Raw genomic sequence first — 23,808 nt, 5'->3', positions numbered from 1 at the left:
ATTTTTTATTTATAGACTTTTTATTTTTTGCTTGTATTAATCATGACCAGGTCTAAGAAATACATTTTGAAAATGCTTATTTTATTACAGTACAGGACACAAACTATTAATAGACCATGGGTTATAGGCTCCTACATTTAGGTGCTTGGACAGGTTTCTGAGGACACACCCCCTGGGTGCCTCCCTTTTAACTCCACCCACTTAGTGAATCCTAAGTTTTGTGATAGTGTCATAAGGTGATGGACCTCTTCCCCTTCATAGAGAAATCTCTCTTAGCTTAGTTATTTATATATTTTTTTCTGTATTATTTTATCTTTGTATTCTTCAATCAACTCCTCACTGCCTTCTAATGCCACAAATAGAAGCAGTGAATCTGGATTGACTACACCTTAGTAAACCTTGCCCGGACCCCACGCTTTGAGGACGGTCTATAATGTTGGTTCAAGCACAGGATTCTGCCTGGTCACCTCCCTTGAATGTCACAAGACAGAAGGTTTTACCCCCCTCCTCAGGAGCCTCTACCCCTGCAAAATCTCTCACTCTACCCGAGCTTCAATTTCCAAAGCTAGCTTCAGCCTTTCCTTTTGGCACAAGATGTGGGCCACAAAGCCCAACAAGTCTTCCCCAAAGCTCTTTTCTCAACAAAGGGGCATCCTCACTCCCAACATCTGTTACAGTTTGCCTCTCTCTGGGTCTCATAGCTCTGAGTTCAATCGGTGGTTTCAAGGGCTCTAAGATGTTGATGTGAAGCTTGGCTTCCACAGGTGACCATGTTCTCTGAACGATGAGGGACTCCTTAGCCTGAAAGAATGGCTTCTGTTATTATCACTTACCAGAGATGGGGATGGAAAAACTTTCCTATTGTTAAGGCTGCCCTTAAAATCCACCAAGTTAGGCAATTTCTTTCTTGGCTACACAGGAGCATACGTAGGTCGTGAGAAGAAGCATGCTTGCTCCAGGTCAACAAGATGTTGTTTTGGAGGGGTCTGCAATGAAAATGGGAAAATGGAAGAGACTACCATGAAGCCTAAAACTCTCATGGAGAATCTTGTTGTGGGATGTCTCTTTGATCTCAAATCTTGAGCGTAGGCTCTGGGAGAAAGGAATTTTTTTTCTGAAAGGAAAACTGCTCTAAAGCATTTAAATTGTTCTGTGGACATCTACCAACAGCTGGAAGGGAGATGAATCTGTCAAGAAAAGGTTTTCTAGATGACCTGTGGCCTTAATTCTCGGAATTCTGAGAAGGACATGGAAAGAAGCAAACCAGATATTCTCATGGACAGAAACGCACTGTCCAGCAATTTCTGTGGTACATATCAGAGAGCACAAATCTCTTCCTGCACTTTTAAGCCCACTTCCACCAGTGGGAGTTTCTTGGGCATTTTGGCACCAAGCCTCTGTAGCCCTGCTTTGTAAGGTCTTCTGTTTATACTTTTTAAAAGTTCTCCTTTCCACCTGTTATCGTCATGGTCAAGGCTCATGTGGAAAGTGTAAATCTTCCCACATGAGAGTGTAAAAGTAATCAGAGAGTAAAGTAAAGAGCCTCTGCTATGTTCTCTCTTTAAACCCATAGTGCTCTGTAAATCCTGTGTTATAAGTGCACCGTGTATTAAATATTTATTTGTGAGCAAAGGTTTTAAATACACAATTAAAATCCTAAAATATCACTTTAAAATGCTTAAACCATTTAATAATTTTTTATCTTATCTGACAGGTTGTTGTACAACATAGTTGTTAGTAGAGCTAACGGAAACTGTGCAGTCAGGTTTTATTGGTGAGCTTAAAGAGACCTCATCACGAGTGACAGTGTCTTTGGAAAGGGCATCCACTAACCTCTATACACTTACCCTACCTGCACTTTCTTGCAGATCTTTGCTTCTCTGCAGCAGGTGGCAATACCCTTCACAAATGAGTATGGAGGAGCATGTGACCCACTCCCCTTTAATGGTGCCTAGGCCTAGAAGCCAATTACTGTGCTCAAGCACTGTCACATGACCAGTTACATGATGCATCAACACAGCCAATTAAAGTGCCAGCCGTAGAGGAGCAAAGTGCTGCAAGGTAAAATAAATACTGTATATGGGGATCAGGATTTCCTTTTACAGAGACACTGTCACCTTGTTTGGTTGAGAAAGGTGGGAGTAGCTTTTTATAGCTTACTACACATGGGTGTTGTATGCACAAATGCATCCACTGCTCTCTCAGCAGGAGGAGCCAAACGAGAGAACGCCATATTACGTAAGGCCTTAATGCAGTAACCAGTGTTGATACAAATGTGCCATTTTGGCCTAATTGATTGTCATTGCTATTATATGCTGAGTTCCCTCTTTTAAGCCTCACATGATATTCTCATTTTACTGATATCTACCATGCAGTATTTTGTATTATACAAAAACTGAACAGGCATAAATATTTGAGGCTTAAGAAACCAAATTTGAAGGCATGTTAAAAGTTGCCCAGGGGGCACATGGTTTTCTTTTCTTTTGCAAACTTTACCATATTTTATGAACATGTATTTTAGTTGTGCAGCTGTCATCTTTATATGGTTGTCAATCTTTTTTTTCTTTTCAGGAAACCATTGTACATCAGTTACAGACACGATTTGCTGACTTGCAGATTTACACATATGTTGGAGATATTTTAATAGCCTTAAATCCATTCCAAAATCTCAGCATTTATTCCCCACAGGTAAGAAACAACAATAAGAATTATGATTATACTTAAGGGAAATGTGGGAAATATTTCAGAATAGGAGAAGTAGGACTTGACAATATGCCTGATTTATGAAATCTAAAGCAAAGGAAAGACAGGACCAATGCCTGTAGCAAAAAGTCAAGTTACATATTTTATTCTCTAACCTGTACTGGCAATGTTAAACAGGGGTTTTCGTGGACACTAGAGGCAATATCTTCTATTTCTTCATTTCTCCAGTTTTCATGCACAGGCTCCCTTCTGCATGAATGTATGTCTGCAAATCTGCGATGGAATGTAGGTTTGGTAAAGCAATGAGTTGTCAGGGATGTCCCAAAACAAACTACTGTATGTGCATCGTCCATATTTGTTTTTAGAACTGGCATTAAGAGATTGGTTGAAAAGGACATTTCCCTCTGGCCACCACTCTGTGGGAGCTCCATGGTGGCTTATAGGACTAGCATTTTGGGGGGGGGGTGTACATTTCTGATAAAAAAGACCTGTGCCCCTTCAATCACCATCTCTGCTGAAAGGAGCCAGTCGGATGTCAGGGACAGACACGCACTACACAACAGGTTTGGGTAGTTGTAGGATTTCTTATACAGATAAGAGCATACGGGCTTTAAGGAGAATAGGGCTGCATACTGACACTTTACATACATTAAAAAGGCACAGCATAAGAGCTTTGTTTTGCGTGTGTGTGTTGGGATAGCTTATATTTGTCCTGGTTTCAGTAATGTAGTGATGAAACATGGCATTACTCTAGCTTTGCTAATATGGCTATAGGGATGTAGAATTTTTCTTTTTTTCTTGTGATTATGTAAGAAGCAATGAGTTGCAATCAGCCTATCTTTACTCAGCAGCAGTGATCATTGAGCAGGGGTCGCTTCAGAGGTGTAATTAGAACCTTTAAGGCCCCAATGCAAGAAACCTTGAAGGGACCCCCTGCCCACCCTTCCCACTTCCATTCAAACCCCGGGCTTCCAGTTCTGGGAGAACGTCCATGGACATCCTCCGAGAACCCTGCCTCCTGCGCGCCCCCTGGGGGTGCACTCTGCAACTCTGCGAGACTCTACGAGACTCAGCGCACTCTGTGACTGCTGTGTCCAAAGGACAGATCATGGTAAAGGGCCAATGAAAGTGGCCCTTTACCATGTGATCAGCTGATCACATGTAAACAGACTTACCGGTTATCGACAGCCCTTTCCTGTGTCTGTGTGAGGAAAGTAGAGCCCTTAACCAGCAAAACTGTCAGTACATTCTTTACACTAATATTCCATTATTAGTGCTGCCTATCAGTGCCGCATTTTAGTGCTCATCAATGCGGCCTATCAGTCCCCATCAGTGCTGCTTATCAGTGCCACCTATTATTGCTCATCAATGCCGCCTATCAGTGTCCATTAGTGCCATCTATCAGTGCCACATATCAGTGCTCATCAATGCCACCTATCAGTGCCCATTAGTGCCACCTATCAGTGCAACCTATCAGTGCTCATCAATGCCGCCTATCAGTGCCTATCAATGCCGCCTGTCAGTGCCCATCAGTACCAGTGCTGCCTATCAGTGCCACCTATCAGTGCTCATCAATGCTGCCTATCAGTGCCACCTATTAGTGCTGCTGATCAGTGCATTCTCAGCAAGACTCTGAGCTAAGAGCGTCTCTCTCATACAGGCCAGAGCCTGCACTGACAGTTCCCCCTTCCTCCCACGGATGGGAGAGGATAGAGCCGATCTGCTCCTTCTCCTCCCTCCCCTCAATTCTTGTGTGTGCACTGCAGAAAATGTGAAACCCAGCAGCTGAATGAGAGCTGAAGGAGTGAGGCAGGAGGAGAAGGAGTAGAATGGCTCTCTCCTCTCCCATCCATGTGAGAGGGGGAACTGTCAGCGCAGGCTCTGGCCTGTATGAAAAAGACGCTCTAAGCTCAGAGCCCTGCAGCAAGCAGGGGCCCCCTGACAGAGGCAGAATGCCAGGGCCAGGTCACAAGTGCGACCTTTGAAACCCTCGAAATTTCCGCAACTGGGTTGTATTTTCTTTAACAATTGCTGTATGAGCCAGCCAAGAGAGATTGCATTTTGTTTAGCATTATTATTACCCTACCCAAAAAGCAGGCTTGGGGGCTCTGGTGATGCATGCTGGGAGAACGGTTAAATATTTGGGACACTTTATCTTCTCCTTCTTTTCTCTGTGGTTTCTGCCATGTGAAGATGTCATTGTGAAAGATTTAACCATGTAAGGGAAACAGAGGGAGTGCCACACCCTTGGTATGCTACCTGTTAATACTGCAAGTACTGCTCTTGTTTATACACATGCAATTACTAGCCCCTTATAAGGTCCAGTCACAGCAGGTATATGCCCTAATGAAGGGTGAGTGTTTTGCTCACCTAAAACACATTGATTGCCTTGTACCACTATAATGTAAACTGATTAAATTTTCTTTGGACTCTGTGACTTAAGCTAGCCATACATGACTCATTTTTCTTCCTTTAACCAGCGAGTTGAACAAAAAAAAATGAGACAAATTCTTCCCACTGTGGTTTTGTATTCTGACAGCGGGGAGCCGGCATTGCACATCGCCAATCATAGGCAGCCGTGTGTATGTGCAGCTGCCGGTCAGGTAATGCCTCACTGCCTATGATTGGCACTGTGCAGTGAAGGCTTCCTGGTGGGCTCGATCCAAACACGTCTGAGCCCATTGTTACTAGTCAGCTTTGTTGCTTGAACAAGGCACCCTTATTATGCAATATAAACAGCAGGTGATCTAGTGCGTCGTATTTATGTACTCTGACTGTGAAAGATCTGTCTCCATCAAATGCCTTGTGCCTCAGGGTTGAAAGAAAGCAGGGATCTCCCAGACTGGCAAGTAATTTTGAAGTTGCCGGCTCCTGGAGGCTAAAGAGTGCTGGCCTAGAGGAAGCAACTGCAGCTGTCCCCTACAAGAGATGTAGTGAGTGCCTGGTTCAGTGACTATACACAGAAACCTTCTTAGTTCTACTGCCTTGAAAGATACCACTAAAACCCTAATTTTCTGTGTCACTCTTTTTATTAAAGTTTTGAGTAACAAGATAAGTGTAAGATTCTGATACCTCTGGTACCCTTATTTTCCATTTTCTTTCAATATGCGTCCCACCTTTCTAATTAGGTGGTACGCATACACCTTTAAGACGGATGACATTATCGCCGAGCGCCGCAGAGCGGCTATTTCAACCGCCGGCGTTCTCTCTCACGTTGTTCGTTCAACCTGCCTGTGTGTCCACATGCTTACAAGCTTGTCTTGCTGCCGGAACCTCCAGCTATTCTCTTTTACTTGGAACAGACCGGAACCTCGCTACTGATCCCTGTATCTCGCTACTGGATCACTCCCTCACTACTGGACCCTTCTACTACTAACCTTACTAGTGATAAGTACCCCACAGGGGAATCCTCCATAACCTTACTTACACTATCTACCTCTGCACATTAAGGACTGTTACTATCTATGCATACTAATTCTATCATCTGCACTGTTACATAGATTGCTAGCTCTTGAGTCTACTACCATCTATCCTTGCACTGGGTTAGTCTATCCTGTATTTGTCATCTGCTGTCCTTACCACCTGTTACCATACTCGATTACTAACCTATCTGCATTCTACCTAATACCATCTAATACTCTCCTGAACATTTCTATCAAGTGCTTGCCATCTCTGTCACTGTTCACACCTGTCCCTTCAGCACATCATCTTCATACTATCATATACATCCTATCACTCCAGGAACATCTTATTGAGTGTGTATATCTGTATGCTGAAGCTGACAGGCCCACAGTGATGAGTCTGGAAAGTTGGATCTGGTTATTCAACACATCTCTACATGACTACTGAGTGGAGATTCTGCAGCTGCAAATCCAGCCTACTACAAAAACGCAGGAGCGTTACAATAAGACATTGTTGGGTAGCACAAAATAGTACAAAATAAAACATAAACACATAAAAAAAAATTGGTGACAATAGTAGATAAAAGATGGTAAGGGTTTCACTATGAACCCATAAATAGTTCCCAAGTAGGTGCAACAAGCTACAGTAATGTGTAACCTCTATAGCAGTGGTCCTCAACCCTGGCCTACAGGGCCCACTAACAGGCCAGGTTTGCAAGATAACTGAAATACATCCCAGGTGATATCATTTGCTGCTCAGTGATTGCAGTACTCTAGTCTGCATCTCCCCAAGGTAATACTTAAAATCTGGCCTGTTAGTGGGCCCCGAGGACCGGAGTTGAGGACCACTGCTCTATAGTACCAAACAGTAAAGTTGTGTCTATATCCAAATATCAAAGGAAAACTCTCCTGAGGTAGTTTGTCATGAGCAAAACCTTACAATTAGCCTTACAACAAGGATAAAGGCATACTGTAGGGCCAAAAATAGACCAGAAAAGTAAAAATAAATATGCAAATATAAAGAGAGAGAAAAAAAGAAAGAGAATAAGAAACAGGGAGAGGAGAAAACAAGGAAAGAGAAAGAAGAGAGTGAGAGCCCGTCCATCCAGAATCCCATCAAGCCATCAGACCGCTGTTAGCCTCAGGTGTTTGAGAGCTGAATATAAGAGAGCCAGAGGGTCCATATCCTTTCAAATAGGGATTGTTTGTCCCGCAGGACACTGACTAGTTTTTCGTGTAACATAATCCAGATACGCTTTCGCTTCATGAGGGCTCAATCAATCACAGGGCCATTCCAAGAGGTTTCAATGGCTATTTTTGCTGCCAAGAACATGTAGTATATTAAAGTCTGAGTGGATCTCGGGATATTATCGATAGGTTCTTTGAGTAATCAAACCCTAATGTTCAAGGACCAAAACCCTGTGGAAACCAGTAGGCCTAGTCTTTTTTTTATATAGAAGGTGCAGATAGATTTTGTCAGAAATGAGAAATTAGGAAAGGATCAGAGCCTACTCTGATCTATGAGACTATCTATGTTGTTTGGGGATATCCTGATTCACCCATCACCTTCCTTCCTATATTGGAATGTGCAATAAAGGGGTTCTTGTTTTGAGCTTACTAAAGTAACTAGCACCCATCCTTTTTATTCACATAGCACCCCTGTAGCTTTGATAACATGAGATCAATGCTAACATAGATTATTTCAAAATATCACCATTTTGCCTTTATTGATATAGCTCTAATCCTGTCTTTTTTAACTTGGCACAAAGTGTAATTATGAAACTGTAGCTATTAATAAGGCTAAGTTCATACTTATGTGGTTTCTCTGTTTGCGTGTGAACAGCAGCCTATTCATTTGAATTGGCTGCTGTACCTACAGAAAAAACAGAGAAAATGTCCCTGCACTTTTTCTAAAATTGCAGCTGCAGGGAAACCCAATAGTGCTGTGCAAGTACTTCCCAGCATGGTTTCCAGTGCATGGGGGTGCGATTAGGATTTTATGGCTAACAGCAGATTGTTTTTGATGTAGGTATGGAAAAGTTTGCGATTATACGCAGTCCCCCACTTGTATATAGTGTGAACCTAGCCTAGGACCAGATGCACATTTTTAAAATGAATTATAACAGATATTCTGTAGTATACAAATAAACGTTTCCATGTTACAATGGTGATTTGTCTCAAATGTTTTCTTTGTTTAGTTCTCCAAGTTGTATCATGGAGTCAAACGTGCCTCAAACCCTCCACATATATTCGCAACTGCAGATGCTGCATATCAAGGAATGGTAACTTTCAGCAAAGATCAGGTAATATAAGTGATTAAAGTAAGGCATATATTTAATATAAGGCATTAAAGTGATTGTAAGGTCTCGTGTTTTTTTTTTTTAAATGACAAACATGTTACACTTACCTCCTCTGTGCAGTGGTTTTGCACAGAGCAGCCCAGATCCTCCCCTTCTTGGGTCCCTCTTTGCTGCTCCTGGCCCCTCCCTCCTGTCGAGTGCCCCTACAGCAAGCAGCTTGCTATGGGGGCACCCGAGCTGAGCTACAGCTTTATAAGTCCATTCAGACATGGAGCTGCCGGTTGGCCCTGCCCCCCTCTCTCCTGATTGGCTAGCTGACTTTTATTGACATACACAATGTTAACAGGCGCTTGATCAGATATCGAACCAAAAGTCCATGGAGTTAAGTCATTAATGGCACAGGGGGAGAAAAAGTCCACCATGTAGGGCAGCCATCCAGAAACCAAAAGCCAGGGGTTCCACAGGGCTAAAACAAAGACAGACAGAGGCGCCTCTAAGTGTAGACTTTATGCAACAGGTTTAATGAATACAATTATGCACTCACGTTAGTAAGCATATATTCATGCCCATAAAACAAGGTTCCAGTGTGGAGAAGTGTACATCATCTGGTCATGGACATCCATCCTGCTGGAGTCGAAATCCTTTCGCCGTGCCCGGCTTGTATGGCAATTATATCAAAATCACAATATAATATTGCTAGATTAAAATCCAACTTTAAAAGAGTAATTCACCAATATTTATATATATAAAATATGTTTTGGTAGTATTAAATAATAAAAAAAATTAAAAACGGGTGTATCACAATAACTATATTAAGATATACCAACTGGCTGTGTGTGGCTGACCACCGCTATCAATTGGTGGGTATTGTTTTTAAAATAAGACTTTTATTGACAGCAGTGGGAGCCAATGGGACCACTCCCAATCAGGAGGGAGAGTTCCAGACGGCTGAGGGACTTGTGGACATTACTGGATACAGATGGGGCTCTGGTAAGTATTAGGGGGCGCTGTGGGGGGCTACTACACACAGAAGGCTTTTTATCTTAATGCATAGAATGCATTAAGATAAAAAAAAAATCCTTCTTCCTTTACAACTCCTGACCATAGATGAGTAGGTTTTCCTTCTGGCTGAAAAAAAAAAAAAAAAACCTGATTCCTCCAGCCAAACAAATGCAGTGGTTGGAGGATTGGCAAGCAGGAATGGCCACGCACTTATCAAAATTCAGCCAGTTCCTGCTGAACCGGCCAAATTTCTATCCATCTTTGGCCAGCTTTAGTTTAGTAAAGTACAGCAACCATTTAGAATTTGATACACATTCAGTAGAGTGTATTGATATATTACAACTCATATAGTAAGTAGAGCTCAGCTAGTCTGAACAATGAAGTATTTATAAAGTCAAAACTTTTATTTATTTAGTTTTGGATAGACTGTGTTAGAATGTTCTCTGCTTTGTACTGCTCTCCGTATCCCTGATTGGGTTATTCACCCACACTATTGGTCTTGGTGACCTTTGTCTTTGGTGCAGAAAGTAATGGGAAGGCCAAAATATTTGAGTTGTCCAAGCAACTAATATTTAGAGAAAAAATACCAATGGGTATACATATTCAGATGATAACTGTCTAAGAAGGGATATCTCCTCACTTTAGAGAAATCTTATCCTACTTCCTGTTGTGTCTCTAGGACAATTCGCCAATAAATTTACAAAACCAGGCATAGATCCTAACTATTTATTCTCTTTTAAAAATTAAAAAAAAAAAAAAATGTTTGGCTGTACATGATTGTAAATTTTTTTTTAGCTCTGCTAGACTAAAAATGCTGGTCTCCACTTTAATAAATGTTGTCCTCCTATTTTTAGAGGTACCCTTGGTCATCAGACATATCTGAATAGAACACTGCAAACTAATCAGCATGCACGCACACAGTAGGTTTCTTCTGTCTGTGCCTGCTGTGGCTAACGATTCTGGCATTGCTGTAGAGAGATTCAGTAACTATTGTCCCTGGTTACAGACAGCTCATCCGCTGTTAGGTAGAGCTTAATGCATCCGCCTTCTCACAGGAGGCATGTTATTAACCAATATCAGTATTCAGAAAGGGTTCTTCAAGTCCTTTCTGAGTACCACTGCTTCCCAACTCGAGTCTTCATTCAAATCCCACTCTGTGAGCTTTTTAATTTTTTTTGGAATAGGGCTAATGTCTCATAATTCAGTTTCCTCATTAACCCGGACTATATATATATATACATATATATATATATATATATATAGATATATAGATATATAGATATGTAATATTAAAATAAATAGCAAGGAAAAAAATCATCCTTAATGGCAGTGATATTATTAGCATGTATTTTGTATTTTGTAACTTGGCTCAGCCATTTGTATGATGGTAATTCTCTCATTATTTGTGATCTGGGCCAGTGCATTATTATAAGTGGAGAGAGTGGAGCGGGGAAAACAGAAAGTGCTCATCTCATCGTGCAGCATCTGACCTTCCTCGGAAAGGTATGTGCTTACCCAATGTCACTTGCTCTTTGTCAAACAAAGCAAGTACTAGACAGAATACCACACCGGATACATAATATGAACTGGTTGTATGCATCATTTATACAGAACAAACTGATGAGTGCAAATCACAAATACAAACCACTTTTGATTTAATGTATCATTTCTCTAGACACGTCATTCTACTGTACAAATATAGAATAATAATTAGGGGATCTTTTCCAGGCCCTTTCTTGTTGAAATCGTACATCAAGCTTCTCAAGCTTAATAGCATGGGTATAAGCTGGTCATATTCTAATCCACAAACAAACCCCCCCCCCCCCCCAAAAAAAATAAATAAAAAATTCCAAGAATAGAAATACATATGTATCCTATGTAGACTCTCAGAGCTGGCACCAGAAACTGACCAGAGGGGGCCCAGCAGTGGGTAGACACTTTTACATAATCATGTCATAATGCTGCATGTATTATATAGATGTAGGGGATCTGTAATTTACTATGGGGTGGCACTGAACTGTTCATTCTGTGAGCTGCCAGGTCTCAAAGGCAACTTTTCTGAACCTTTAGAATCACCTGGTAGTGTGAATTTTGTAGCCCCTCTTCCGATGCTTCCACAATAGGACACTTACTTAAAATGGATGGTGACATCCTGGATAAAGATTACAAAAAATTTTGCTGCTGTATATTTTTAAAGTAAAACAGCCCATGGCTAGTCGTAACCTTCTGGATTACTCTTTAGAGGTTACTCATGCTGTACATTGATGAAACTGCAAAATGCATATTCTTTAGTAAATCAAGCCCAGGGTGTCGCTTTTATCAAGAGGTAATTCAACCAGGCATAGCTACTGCATTGTTACATATATAATACAAGTGATTAAACTGAAGAATTGTCTACATCTATCTGCCTCTTCTATGTGAGAGCTCTATACCACTATAAGCGCTCTTATCAGTGGTCATCCAGTGCCCTGGGCAAAGATGGCAAACTGCACCCCCCCATACTGAATGTACAAACCCGATCGTCATCCGCAACTGCCACACCCAGCTGCCACCTCATTTGTCTCAGCATCACTGCGTAGCTTTGGGTCCACCAGTCAGACTTCATGTTGACCCAAAAGTGTGCAGTGCTGCTGTGGGACCTTCCAGCTGTTCTTTGCCTCTGTCGGTCTCCTTGCACTAATATGGAGTAATGGATTGTAACAGTTGATTGTAACAAGACTTTTTTCACAGGCAAATAACAGAGCTCTGCGAGAAAAGATCCTACAAGTTAACCCTTTAGTTGAAGCCTTCGGAAATGCTTGCACTGTAATCAATGACAACTCCAGCCGATTTGGAAAATATCTTGAAATGATGTTTACACCAACAGGGGCAGTAATGGGTGCAAAGATCTCTGAATATCTGCTGGAGAAATCTCGGGTTATTAAACAGGCTGTGTAAGTAGATGACTGCACTGTATACACGGTGTGATTGTTAAGAAAATGGGCCTATTGCCCACAGTATCCACAGGAGCGTTTACTATATGATCTTGCTTACACTGTACAGATCACAGTTAGAACCAAGACCTGAAATAAGAACATTTGAAATATTCTCCAGGTTAACCTTTCAGTGTAATACATACAGCAGAAAGTTGGACGGTGGAAGCTTGTAAATACATAATGCCACGCTTACCCCTAATGCAAGTGGTCAGGCACTATAGCTAGCTTCTGTGTTCTTCACCCATAGCAGCCCCCTTTCCCATAGTGCAAGCAGGCCTACCTGTATTCGGTTGCCACCATGACTTATACACAATGCTTTAGTGCCTGGCCACCACACCATGGCAGGGGGAAACTGAGCACAACAAACAGGTACTTGTGCTTGGCAGACAGGCAAAGTGGTTCAATGACAGTCCAGGTACAAGGCAGGCCAGGGTTAAGAATAGTCAGGGTCAAATCTGTAGTCAAACAGCAGGCAGAGTTCGACTTGTATACAATATCCGATCAAGGTCATCAACAAAACAGGAAGCTTGGAACATGTGTTAAACATAATCACAAGCATGAGACTGCAGGCTTGGATGGCTTAAATCAGGTTTGGTCCCAGAGACTTGCTACATCAATCACCTTGCATGTGGACAGACAGACAAAGAGAATACCACAGCCAAAACTAGGATGCTGGAAGGAGACAGCAGCTTTGATAGAGCAGAAGCGCTTGACGCTCCTGGCATATAGTTGGTTGTTGTTGGGCAATACTGTACAGGCAATCTGAAAAAAAAGCTTAGTTTTTATGCAAAGCTTATTCTCATTTACATTAAGACAAAATATAAGCATGTTTTGGTTTTGTAAATCAGGTTTGAATCCTGTTGTACTATTGCTAAAATATCAAAACAGTCAACATATTGCCAACTGTTAAAGGGTTGTCCACCCAAAACTGATATTTTAGGTTTAAGCAAACACTGGAGAGTTAAAGCATCTGGGAGTCACTTACATATCCCATGGACCCTGTTGGTGAGATCTTTGTGCTTGAGTTTCTGGATCTGCTGCACCACTGATGTGTCTATTCATTTTACTGAATAGAGAATGCAGTTGCTAGAACGCACAGAAATGGATGGAAGCCTCCCCAAACTAAAGCTGGTGATACACGGCCTGAATTTCATGCAATTCCTCCAAATCAAGACATAGGATCCATTAGGATTCACCTATACCCAAAATATCACTTTTGTGTAGACTGCCCTTTTAATTGTATGTGTGAAATACAAAGGGCTCATTTTTATTTTACCTATCGTAGCATTGGACAATCACTGGGTTCACATCCTGTTAACTTTAGCCATAGTCCACAATATACTGTAACGCAATTGTGTGAGAGAACATTGAAATGTCTTAAAGTAGAGTTCCATCCTGTAAAATACAAAAAAATAAATTAAATTCAGCAGCTACAAATACTGTAGCTGCTGGCTTTTAATATAAGGACACTTACCTGTCCAGGGATCCCACAATGTCGGTCCCCCTAGCCAATTCCTCAATCAGCTTTGGTTGCAGGTGTCGGCATCTTCACTAAGGGAAACAGGAAGTAAAGCCTTGCTGCTTCACAACCTGTTTCCTACTGTGCATGTGCGAGTCCTGCTGCCTTCTGGGACCTCTTTGCATCTCCCAGAAGGCAGCGGGTGGAGGAGGAGGGGCCAGAAATGTCACCCCCAAAATGGGAGCAAGTACCTGGTTTTGAAAGGTATCTGCTCCCCCCCAAAAGGTGCCAAATGTGGCAGTGGGGGTGCGAACAAGCGGAGCTTCATCTTTTCGGGGAGCTCCTCTTTAAGAAGTGAGTCATACAGAGGGATCAGGTTACATGAAGCCTATTCTTGAGTTTAGATCTATAGTTCTTAGTCAAAAGATGTCTTGTTTCTTTCAAGGCTCTTACACGCTCACCAGCCATTGCTGGCTATATACTGACACATAATGCATGATAAAAATGCTGATTAAATATATGCATTCAGCCTGTTCAAATCCCTTTCCGTAGTTTCAGTTTACCCTCTATTTTGTTGTATAATAAAATCAGTTTAAGAAACAATTCCCCTCTAATGCTCAGAGTTGTAAATATAGAGAAATATGTTACTATTTTTAGCCTTTTCTCTAGAACACCATACAGAGCTGGTAAAATGATTCTTCCAGCAGCATAATAATAATAACGTTATAATGGAAGAGAGTAATGAAGTGCAACTAATGAAATAATGAACCAGAAATAAAACAGTATTTGGGTTAATTTTGCATCATTTAAAGTTTTAGTGAGTTTACATAAAATATGCTTTACCCAACTGTTGAAAAAGTTGTTATTCAACTAAATCTTCAGCACATAAACTTGCAGTATTAGAAAATATCCATATTTAATCCAGGCTAGAGAGGGAACAACAAAATTTGAATTTGATTGAGCATTGCATTTTAACGCTTCAATGAGCTCTCTCTTTTATTTCATACAGGGGTGAGAAAAATTTTCACATATTTTACTACATTTATGCTGGACTTTATCACCATAAAAAGCTTTCTGAATATAACCTACCAGAAAACAAGCCTCCTAGGTAAAGCAGTTATCTATCTATCTATCTATCTATCTATCTATCTATCTATCTATCTATCTATCTATCTATCTATCTATCTATCTATCTATCTATCTATCTATCTATCTATCTATCTATCTATCTATCTATCTATCTATCTATCTATCTATCTATCTATCTATCTATCTATCTATCTATCTATCTATCTATCTATCTATCTATCTATCTATCTATCTATCTATCTATGCCATTCTCAACCACCTACCACCAATGTAGGGAACCTTCCAACCACCAGTGTAATGGGGCCCTTCTTCACTACCCACCAATAAAATGGAACACTTCTCTGACTGCCAATGTAAGGGGACACATTTCCGCTGACCAGCAATGTGAAGAAGCACTATGATTTTCATGGTCTGCATTACTTTTTTGGCCATTATTATCAGTGAAAGTCATATTGAACAGCCTTGGGTTTTAAATACACTAAGTACCGGTATGTTAACGTCATCCTTTTATTTACTAGTATATCCTATGCTGAAGATGAAACATTTTAAACAGGGATTCCCTGAGATCTGTTTATTTTTTTATTTTTTTTAGGTTTCGCTACATTAAAAAGGTTGAAAAAGGCTATCCATCTATTTATGTTTGCACTTCTGCAGTGGCAGATGGAACCTGTAGTTTTTTCATGGATCCCTGTGAATGAATGACACGGCTGTGTAGATGGAGACCTGCACAGCCAAGCCGATTTCAAATCTGACAGCTGCTGCAGGGGAAAAGAACCCCTGCATTCTGTCAGAGGGAGGCTGTTTTGGGGATGGGGGTCCTGCAACATGTAACATGGTCCTAAAGCTGGAGCTAGCCTATAAAGAGCATCCAGCCATGCATGCAAAATTAGCTCATGTTGTTTTTTTAAATTTAGTGAATAAACTGAGAACATTCATTTTTGTAGCTGTGGAGCATGGGACACCTAAAAAGTGGCATTTTCTCAGAGGAAAACATCAGCCAGCAGCTGTGAATATCCATCCCATTTGATCACTTTGTTCCCTGAGAGACCTCAACTAGTTTGGGTCAGAACATGCTGGGAAGATTGTACAGACATACAATTTCCTGAGCTGACCATTTTCTCTTATTTCTCTCTTTACGCTGCCTTATTGAACAAGCCCAGCATCTTTTTAACTCTGATTGTATTGTTCATGTGTATTCTTTCTTGCTTTGAATAGATATATTGACAATGAGGCAGGTTCGGTGATGCAGGATATCATATCTAAAGAATCTTACAGAAGACAGTTTGCAGCAATTCAGCATTGTTTCAGGATTATAGGATTTAGTAATGAGGTGAGTACCAGTCTTGTTTCCATATTGTAGTGACAAAATCGTACTGCTTCCAGTAGAATAGTTAAATAGCCAAATGTATTCTCATTGTATTACAATGTAAAATATGGGCGGAAGAGAACTAATCTATACAGAAATGTTGGCTTACTGAAAAGTATGTCTATGTACAGTATAGAATGCATTCAATACTTGGTTGGGGCTCCTTTTGCATGAATTACTGCATCAATGCAGCATGGCATGGAGGCAACCAGCCTGTGGCACTGCTGAGGTGTTATGGAAGCCCAGGTTGCTTTGATATTGGCTTTAAGCTCATATGCATTGTTGGGTCTGGTATCTCTCATTTTCCTCTTGACAATACCCCACAGATTCTCTATGGAGTTTAGGTTTGGCGAGTTTGCTGGCCATTCAAGCACAGTGATACCATGATCATTAAACCAGGTATTGGTACATTTGGCAGTGTGGGCAGGTGCCAAGTCCTGCTGGAAAATGAAATCAGCATCTACATGAGATGCACCTGTGTGTGTGTGTGTGTGTGTGGTGTGTGTATATGTATATATATATACACACACATTATAAACACCTTTATTCTTTTTTTTTTATAAATGATCACATGGCCTCTGTTCTCAGCTACATAAGGGGCTTAGAGAGCTGAGAGTTAGAGGTAGCAGGAGGGAGAGATACTGCAGTACACTGATCTTCCCAGTGATTAGCTGTGCAAGGAGGTGTGTCAGCAGAAGTCTGATCGCTGCAGTACAGGCAAGCTGTGCTCCCAAGTAGAATGCAAGTAAGAAAACTGACCAACCTGGGATGTATGTGCTTCCATGATAAGTATGGTCAGTTTGAACTAGAAAAGCAGGGGGACAGGACAGGCAGTTTTACCAAAATTCACACAAAGGAAGCAATGCAAAGACTACAGGATACCTTTTAATACAAGTACATACATAGCAAAAAAAGCACATATCAGAAGATCATGAAATGTTGGGGTAACATACACTTCAAATAAGCCCATTGATTTTAATGGGCTGCCAATGCACCACAAAAGACCGGAAAATGCACCTATACTACTTTTCCCAATGCAGTGCACTGCAAGGCATAGTGCATTACTGTGTGTTGTGGTGTGCTGTAAAGCAGGTGCGTTCCTATAGTGCAGTGAGGTTCTATAGTTGTGGCAATGTGTGTGTTACAGCAAGGCATAGGTGTAAGGCCAGCCTTACCATTCTCTGATTATTGAACTGCTATGTGTCAAATAGCTATTTTCTTAGAAATGCACTCTATTTATAGATTAGGTTTTAGAAATGCAATATTGTTAAATATAAAAACACCAATGCAAAAGGTAAATTTTGCTAAAATAGGCATCACCTGCAATAGACCAGTGATATGTTTACTGTCCCTGTATAGTGATAGTCCAAGATTGTATACACGTCTTGTAACTTTCATCTTTAATTACAGGAGGTCCATTCAGTGTACAGGATTCTGGCTGGAATACTAAACACGGGAAACATTGAATTTACTGCCATTTCTTCCAAGCATCAGACAGACAAGAGCGAAGTTCCGGATGGAGAAGCCTTAGAAAATGGTATAATGAAACATCCAGCATAAAGGCGGAATGTGCTTGTATATCACTGATAATATGTTTAATTAGCTATTTCATTTTCTTAACAACAAGGGAACAAAACCATGAAAATAATGTAGGCTTAATTATAAGAATATATTTCACATTCTCCCTAAATCGTATGTCATTGGAATTGGAAATAAAGTTCATATTGTTCAGTAAGGGTTTATTCCACCGAAATATAACATTTTGGTAAAAGATGGATATTCCTAGGGGTTCCAAGTTTTGCTCACTGTTTTTTTACAGTTTGCCTGTGGAATTCTCTCCAATTAGTGATGGATTTGCCATAATCAGGGTAGACCACTGCCTACACGTGGCAGAGAAAAAGAGTCAGCTTTTTCTTGTATAGCTATTGCCCACACTTTTTTTTCCCCAGTATTAATACGATCATCTTCTAAATTATTATTTGCACATTGTCACAATATTCTAACAAGAAAATGAGGAAATGCCATGGATAAACATTGTGATCCAAGCAAGGGCTTTGCTTTGAGTGGCAAAGGTTGTGTGCCTACAGGCTCCAGTGCTGGAAATCTGTCCCTGCCCATAATGTAGGCCTGGTTAAAGCAGAGTTTCTTAAATGTACTTTCATCCACATGCCCATCTGCATTGCAATTGTACATGGCAAATTTTTTAAAACATTTTTCTAAATACCTTATTTGCGATGTGCTTATGCTGCGCTTACTGTCCGGCCACCTAGGCGATGTGGTCATAACGCGATTCCCTTGGGCATCTGGGATATCAGCGTCATCTATCCTAGGAGTCTATGGGACTCACCTAATACTGAAAACCTCACTTTATTTTCAGACCAGAAATGGCGTGCTTGGGAGGAGTTAGGCACCATATTAGAAGAAGAGTATCTGCCAGGAGGAAGTGAAAGCAGAATGCTGCTTTCCCCGACTTCATTTACCTTCCAGGTTGTCCTCTGATTGACAGGTTGCTATAACAACAAGGCGGGAACATCCGCCGATGCCACCATTGCTATGGTAACCTGTCATGAAGAAGCAGCGCCGTGCAGTGGCATTACTGCTCGGGAGGAGATCGGGAGGTGCATGCTGGGTAATCAACTGCAAAAAATCCCAGAAATAAAGACAAGCGGGCTTCAAATGCCCACAATTGGGATCAGGGCCGCTATCAGGGGGGGACAGCCCATACATATGTAAAGGCCCCAGTGCCATGAGGGGCCTTGATAACTGTAATCTGTCCCTCTACAGCTCAGTCCCAGGCTTGGTCAGCAACAGCTTCAATGCATCTAAATACATACACTGCCAGGCGGTGTATGAATTTAGAAAATCTGAATATCCTTTCAGTCTTCCCCAGCAATCTCCTGCACACTCGCTCTGTGCCCCCCAGCACTCCAATCCTCCCCCCTTCCCCTCACCCCAATCTCCAGTGCCCAGCTGAGAGAAGCTGGAGGTGGAGCACAGCCAATGCTGACAATGCAGAGAGGGAGGTGAGCTGGGCTGTGGTCTGAGGAAAGTTTGTGCAGATAAGCAGGTAGCCTTTCATGTCAAGATACAGAATGTATTTGCTTGCAAGAAATGAGATACTGACAAGTAGGGTCAGTGTATGTCCAGATAATGTGAAAGTAATTTATGACCACTCCATTTAACCCTGTGTTATCCACACTTTTTACAATGAAAAGTGTAAACTCACCACATAAATCAAACACTCCATATATGAAATAATAATCCTCAACAAACAGAGCACAGCACAGTGTTCACAGCTGTTTGCATGGTAGCACTATTGTATGAACACTGATTATGTAGTAAATAATATATGTTTATGGAGGATTGTTATTTTGGGTTTACTCACAGTTAGGCTCAGTTCACACATACAAGAATGGGTATATTTTTCACGCGACACCTGTAGGGCAGCCCAGTCATTGCAACGGGCTGACTTATGTGCAAGCCACACAGACAAGTCTCTAAATCCTAAATCGTTTTCAAAAGTGTGGTGCACTGAACCACAGGGTGCTGCGGCACCATGAGGTTTGGTATGCACGTTTGCAGATAAGTGGGGCGCCATCAACAATTAATGGCACTGCTAAAGGGCAGTGCTTTTCTGTGCATGTTACAAAAGTATGCAATTTTTGCATGCACCCCCCCCCCCCCCATGCAAAGATGTGAACATAACCTTCATACTTTACGTGGTGTGCTTACCCTTTAAAGTTTACATCAACATAGGGTTAAATGGAATGATTATGAATTAACTTCACATTATCTGGACATACACAGAGAGCTTTATGGTTGTATATATATATATATATATATATATATATATATATATATATATATATATATATATTTATTTTTTATTTTATTTTTGTCCACAAATATTTTAACATATATACTTACATACTGCCCACTGTCATACCCTCCACATTCCTCTCCTGTACATACTGCCCACTGTCATACCCTCCACACTCCTCTCCTGTACATACTGCCCACTGTCATACCCTCCACACTCCTCTCCTGTATATACTGCCCACTGTCATGTCCTCCAGATTCCTCTCTGGTATATACTGCCCCGTCATGCCCTCCACACTCCTCTCCTGTCCATACTTCCCACTGTCGTATCCTCCACACTTCTCTCCTGTACATACTGTCCGCTGTCATCCCCTCCACACTCCTCTCCTGTACATACTGTATGGGACAGCTTCCTTGCTTTCTTCTTCATTGTTCTTTCCCTGCAGACTGGATGCTGTTTTGAGCACCACACCAGCCACAGCTCAACCGTGTGGAAGAGCTGCGCTGTGTGTCGCCTGCAGGAGTGTTCATTGCTCACTGTGGACTGGTATGGAGACAAGTTGTTAGACATCACAATAGTAAATTAATTGACAATGTTGCTGGATGGGGGCCTGTGCTGTGACTGTCTCTTTGTTGGATTGGGCTGTTTGTGACTCTCTCTCTCTTTCTTAGATAGGCATGACTCTTTGCTGGATATATGGGGATGTCTCTTTGCTGAATATATGGGTCTGTCTCTTTGCTGCTCTTTGTCCAAAATATAATTTCTTACTGTTAAATCTTTTAAGCACTGATGACTTGAAATACACATTTCAGTTTCCTATATTAAGTTGTATTGTGTTAAAATAAAAGTGGGTGCACCGAAGGACTCAGTGGAATGGCCAGTGGGGGGATTCAGTGGGATGGCCAGTGGGTGGACCCTGGAGAATGTTGGTGGTCAGGCTGAGGGGGCCCAGGCCTAAAGCTGTATAAGGGGCGGGGCCCCACCATTTTTGATGGCTGCCCTGATCGTGATAGGCCCTGCCTGCTTCTGAGATCAGGTTAGATTTTAATGATTTCAAACAAACAAGAAGAAACACATTAGTGACATTATCCAAATTTTAAAGTAGAAGTGTAAACAATGACAGGGGAGCATTTAAAAAAAAATGAATTTGGGGACAGGAACTCTGCTTTAAAGCCAGGGGTAGAGAACTCTTTTTATCAGTTATGGAAGATGGGATAATGTGGCAACTCAGATGCAGAGAGCTTACTGCTTTAAGACACTAGGGGACCCAGGACTTACATCTCCTCATTGCATCTTTTCTTGTTCAACCATTTTATTAAGGCCTCTTGCACACTGCAGCTTAAAAATGCTCAGTACAGCTTTTTTTTATATATTTTTAATAGAGCCCATTCATTCTTAATGTGCCTATGCACACAGCTGCGTAAATGAGCGCCGCGTTTTCTTCAGTAAGAACAAAATAGAAAAATCTGCATTTTTGGTCAGTAATTTGCGCCTGATGCGCGCAAATACGCGCAAATACGCGCGAATGCGCTCAAATTACCCAAAATGCCAATTGAATATCAAGAACGCTAGAATAAATTTACGTGCAATTACGCACATTTGCGCGAGCGCATAAGCGCGAAAATGCGTGCATTACAATTACGCCAGAAAACGTAGATGCTCTAACAGGAGTATCGTGTGTAACCTGCCTAAGAGTTTCAGGCAGTACAATGAAAAAGCAGGGAGACTACCCTGTAGCAAAATGTTACTGAATAAAATAGAAAGATTGACAAATGCCACACTCATGCTAAATAGAAAGTCAATCTGTTAGATTACATAAGAGAATATGTGTTAGTTGAAACCATCAACGAATAATAAAAGGGAAACACATAAAGGAGGTCATTGGTTGTTCAGAATGACATGAGCTTTCTGTCGAAGGACAGTTCAATTGGAAAAGCAATACTGATGAAGCTATAGATGGCAAATAGTCTATAATGTCGAAATATGATATTGCGGCACAATTAAAGATAAGGAAAGAGAAGAAGAGAGGAAGAGAGGAGCGGGGTGAAGGGTAAGGGAGGATAAGAAGGGGATGAGGAAAAGGAGGATAGAACAGCAGGGAAGTGGGGAAGGGGAAATGAGAGTTAAAGGCAGCTGAGTTTGGTTAGGTATAGAGAACCCAGGGGGCCCATATTTTTCAAACTTTCTCGTAATTATCCAAAGCTATGGCATTTAATTTCTCATTAATCATAGTCCCTTTCAGTCGTGTTTGAACGTCAGGGAAATGTAATACTGGGAATCTTCACAAATTAGCTATTGTTTGCTTAGTGGCGGCAAAAATGAAGGAGATATGTATTGCAGCTAAACGCGAAACTCCCTTAAGGGGTTTATTCAAGAGCGCTTCACTTGGGTCTTTATGAAGGTTACAGTCCAGAACAGTGTACTTACGGATCCATAGCCTATGTACTTTCAGACATGTCCACCAAATAGAGCCTTCCTGACCACATGACTGGAAACACGCTGGGGGTATTGGGAAAGTGGCAATTTGAGCTGGGATAACATACTATCTAAAGAGACTTATGTACGAATTTTCTATAGCCAGTGTGTTGCAGGAGATTTTTGCCGTAGTCTCTCATTGCATCTTTTCATTACCCCCAGCAAAAAACAAGTCAATACCAAATATATACAAAGGGAGAAGATAGAGAGAAATAGAACTACATGCATCATGGGGCATCTTGTTCCACATGGGCTCTATCTTGAAAGTCAGGTATAGCAGCACTTCATACAGTGGTGATTTAATGCTTTTTTAAGTTAAATAACTTCCACTACCAAGCCTCAGATCTGCAGACTTTCATGTAATACCAGCCACACTAACATTTGAAAAGCTCCAGTGGCTCTTCAAAGTGAGGAAAAGTATGTCACTACTCATGTTTGCTTGCCTGTATTGCTTGGTCAACAAGATCTGTGGTCTAGTCACTGTGAAGAATGTTAAAAATTCCTTTATGACCACTTGATCACCAATATATCAAATAAATGCATTCAAACCTTTAAACCAGGCACCCTCAGCTAATAGTGGCTCAACCTGAGCTGTAAATGGCCCTCAATTTGGTGGCCTTACTGGACTAGCAAGTAGCAAACACAGAGCTGCTGCCTCTTTTCCCATAAGGTTCAAGTTGCTCTACCTGGAGTTAGTGAAATTTAACCTGTAGGAAGCCAAGGGGTGATTCAGCTCTCCTTCAAATATTAGTTTGGAGTGTCCTTCCCCTTTAATGGATTGTCCAATATGGACCAAAATTGTAATTCTTGACAAGTTATCCATGATGTGAATGATCAGGAAAGTCTCCAAGTTATTGCTGACTACCCTTACCATTATGAATAGTATTCCCAGCTTTAAGGACCATGTTCTTTTCTTATGTAGCATCCTTGTCATAAGCAGGGTTGCTGGTAAATTTAGTTTGCTGGGCGATAGCTAGCCTGGTTGATTATAGTACTGTGGTAAATTGGATTTCCTTCTAATCCGGGTTTGGCTGTAGTTCTCCCTTCTTTCAGTGGGTGGCACTGTTGCCTTTGACATTAGAGTGATAAATACAGTCAAATAGGTTATGAATATGTATGTGTCTCCTAGCCAATTACATTGCAGCTGAAGCATGCTGGGAGAGACTATTTATCTGGGGGAAGTCCAATGATCATTCTCTTGCCAGTTGCCACCCAGAC

At 41.3% G+C, this 23,808-nt stretch overlaps 1 protein-coding gene across 1 annotated transcript in view; it reads left to right on the top strand.

Moving 5' to 3' along the window:
- MYO3B (myosin IIIB) overlaps nucleotides 1-23,808 on the top strand; it is a 597,729-nt gene that overhangs the window by 321,736 nt on the left and 252,185 nt on the right. Inside the window, exons 12-18 of the mRNA XM_082260313.1 lie at nucleotides 2,572-2,688; nucleotides 8,303-8,407; nucleotides 10,826-10,909; nucleotides 12,137-12,339; nucleotides 14,850-14,948; nucleotides 16,145-16,259; nucleotides 17,706-17,832. Coding sequence (XP_082116439.1) covers nucleotides 2,572-2,688; nucleotides 8,303-8,407; nucleotides 10,826-10,909; nucleotides 12,137-12,339; nucleotides 14,850-14,948; nucleotides 16,145-16,259; nucleotides 17,706-17,832 — 850 coding nt within the window. The remainder of the gene's footprint in view (nucleotides 1-2,571; nucleotides 2,689-8,302; nucleotides 8,408-10,825; nucleotides 10,910-12,136; nucleotides 12,340-14,849; nucleotides 14,949-16,144; nucleotides 16,260-17,705; nucleotides 17,833-23,808) is intronic.

Source organism: Pelophylax lessonae, assembly GCF_965119305.1.
Source record: "Pelophylax lessonae genome assembly, chromosome: 6".
NCBI classification, from domain to species: domain Eukaryota; kingdom Metazoa; phylum Chordata; class Amphibia; order Anura; family Ranidae; genus Pelophylax; species Pelophylax lessonae.
The sequence above is the reverse complement of the archived record's forward strand: the minus strand, read 5'-3'. Positions and strand labels throughout refer to the sequence as shown.